Below are 2,194 nucleotides of genomic sequence, written 5' to 3' on the forward strand. Positions count from 1 at the left end.
CTCATATTTCATCTTTCTTTTTAGTAAATTATAAGATATGATGAAAATAATGGTATCTTTAGAAAGTCCATTTAATGATGAGAGAAACAGTATATAATATGTGTGGGTACAGTAAACGAGTAAGAGGAAAATTACAGCTAAACGCAAACACTGCAGAAATGTAAAAATAGCCATTGTCATTAAGGGTAAGAAAATTGAAAAATGGTCCGGTCATTAAGGGGTTAATAACTTTTTACCTTTGTGATTACCTTGTATCTAAGCTTCTTCTGACAGCCCCCTGATCACATGACATTTTAGTTATTATCACAGGAGTGATCACAATGTTATCTATATGGTTTACATGAACTAGCACTCCCCTGTTGTGAAAAAGCTAATACAAAAGCATGTGATAAGAGGCTGTATATAATGGCTTGGAAACAGGCAGACATTTAGAGGTTTCAATGTTATAAAGTATATTAATATAACAATGTTGGTTGTGCATAGCTGGGGGATGGGTAGTAAAGGTGTTATCAATCTTTTTAAACAATAACAATTTTAGTGTTGACTGTCCCTTTAATCCCCTTTCTGTCATTTCTTTTTCCTTTTTTTTCTAACAAAAACAAAAATAAAATGAAATCATATTTCATATAAAGTATCCACATACCAATTGCCAAAACTTTATTTAGCTATCATACAGCTGTTCTGCTACGTACAGTGTCTGTAGCTTCAATCTAATCTAAACTTAGAAACATAAACATTGATAGCATATTACAACCACATGACTTCTCTTGTTTGCCCTTTAAATGTCCTTTCTATGTACACAAGATAATGGTGCAGGGAAATAAAAGTTATATGGAAAATGGGTTGATTTTATGACTCATTGTGTAGACTAGCATATTAATAAAAAGTAGACATCAGTAGCTCACACTCTAAAAATACTTTCCATATATTGTTTAGAATCACTGATAACCCCGAGGTCTAGGCGCCAGACTTGAAAATGGAAAAGGCTTAACCACTACTAAAATAGCAGCTAGATAATCTACTAAGAGAACTACAGTATGAGCCATAGCTTTACAGACTTTATTGTGAAAGTCAGAGCTAGGAAAAGCACACAAGCACATTGCTCGGCAAAAAGTCATGGAAGGAGTTACTGTCAGGCACTGGGTGGAAACTCCAGTTCGTTATCAGGAGATGTTTTCAGCAGGAGATCTGGACAACTGTAAACTGGAGCACTCATTCTATGCTCTTCCTGGCCCACACTGTCTGGGTCTTAAAAATAGTCTGAAAGAAGAAGAAGTGGAAGAAAAACTATGTCATGAATATAAAGAAGACATAACCTTGAGGATAATGCTGGACGTGGTTCAGTTCCGCCCAGAAGATATAATTATTCAGGTTTTTGAAGGATGGCTCATTATTAAAGCGGAACACGGAAGCAGAATGGATGAGCATGGATTTGTTTCAAGGAGCTTTACAAGAACATACAAGTTACCAAATGGAACTGAGTCAAAAGACTTGACTGCTGTCTTCTGTCATGATGGAATTCTGGCAGTTGAAATAAAAAAGTGACTTTTTTGGTAATAATTAATGTGGCCTGAAAAATGTTTCATTGTATCTACTATATTTCCTATGATAATATGAATATTTGTGATTGTCATTAAGTCAGTCTGAACTTTTTTAAGTACCATAAAATATTGTTTTAAAAGAAAAGTGTGTTAAAAATGTATCTGTATTAAACTGACAACTATTAGGCGCTTACGATTTCATCTTGTCTGTTCTAAATAATTTTATGAATATTTTAAGCATACAATTTGAATAAAGTTTTAAGTAGTGTTTATATTTTAAGAGAACTATATGACAGCAGCTTTCCATAATGTATAATAATGCTAAAACCAATCTTGCAAAACTGCTGCTATATAAAGCTCCAGATACATGCATGCTCCTGAGCCTACCAACCTGCTTTCCAATAAAGGATACCAACAGAACAATGCAAATCTGATAGAAAGAGGACATTTATTTTTAAATTGAACATTATCTGAAACATGAAAGGATTTGTGGGTTCACATCCTTTTTAACCGTGATATCAGGAGTGAGCTGGGCGTACTGCAGAAGAGGAGTGAGGTAGTGTGTACTGGGGAAATACGGGGCCAGATAAAATATGATAAGTATGGACAGCACTCTTCTAAAGCAGGGGTTCAGCAACCTTGGGCCAGCAGAG

At 34.8% G+C, this 2,194-nt stretch overlaps 1 protein-coding gene across 1 annotated transcript; it reads left to right on the forward strand.

Annotated features, from left to right (window-relative positions):
- Positions 1-861: 861 nt before the first annotated feature.
- HSPB3 (heat shock protein family B (small) member 3) lies at positions 862-1,737 on the forward strand. Its single transcript, XM_053700440.1, has one exon. It carries the CDS (start codon positions 1,117-1,119, stop codon positions 1,543-1,545), a length of 429 nt encoding a protein of 142 aa, XP_053556415.1. The 5' UTR covers positions 862-1,116; the 3' UTR covers positions 1,546-1,737.
- Positions 1,738-2,194: the final 457 nt, after the last annotated feature.

Source organism: Bombina bombina, chromosome 2, assembly GCF_027579735.1.
Source record: "Bombina bombina isolate aBomBom1 chromosome 2, aBomBom1.pri, whole genome shotgun sequence".
Taxonomy (NCBI): Eukaryota; Metazoa; Chordata; class Amphibia; order Anura; family Bombinatoridae; genus Bombina; species Bombina bombina.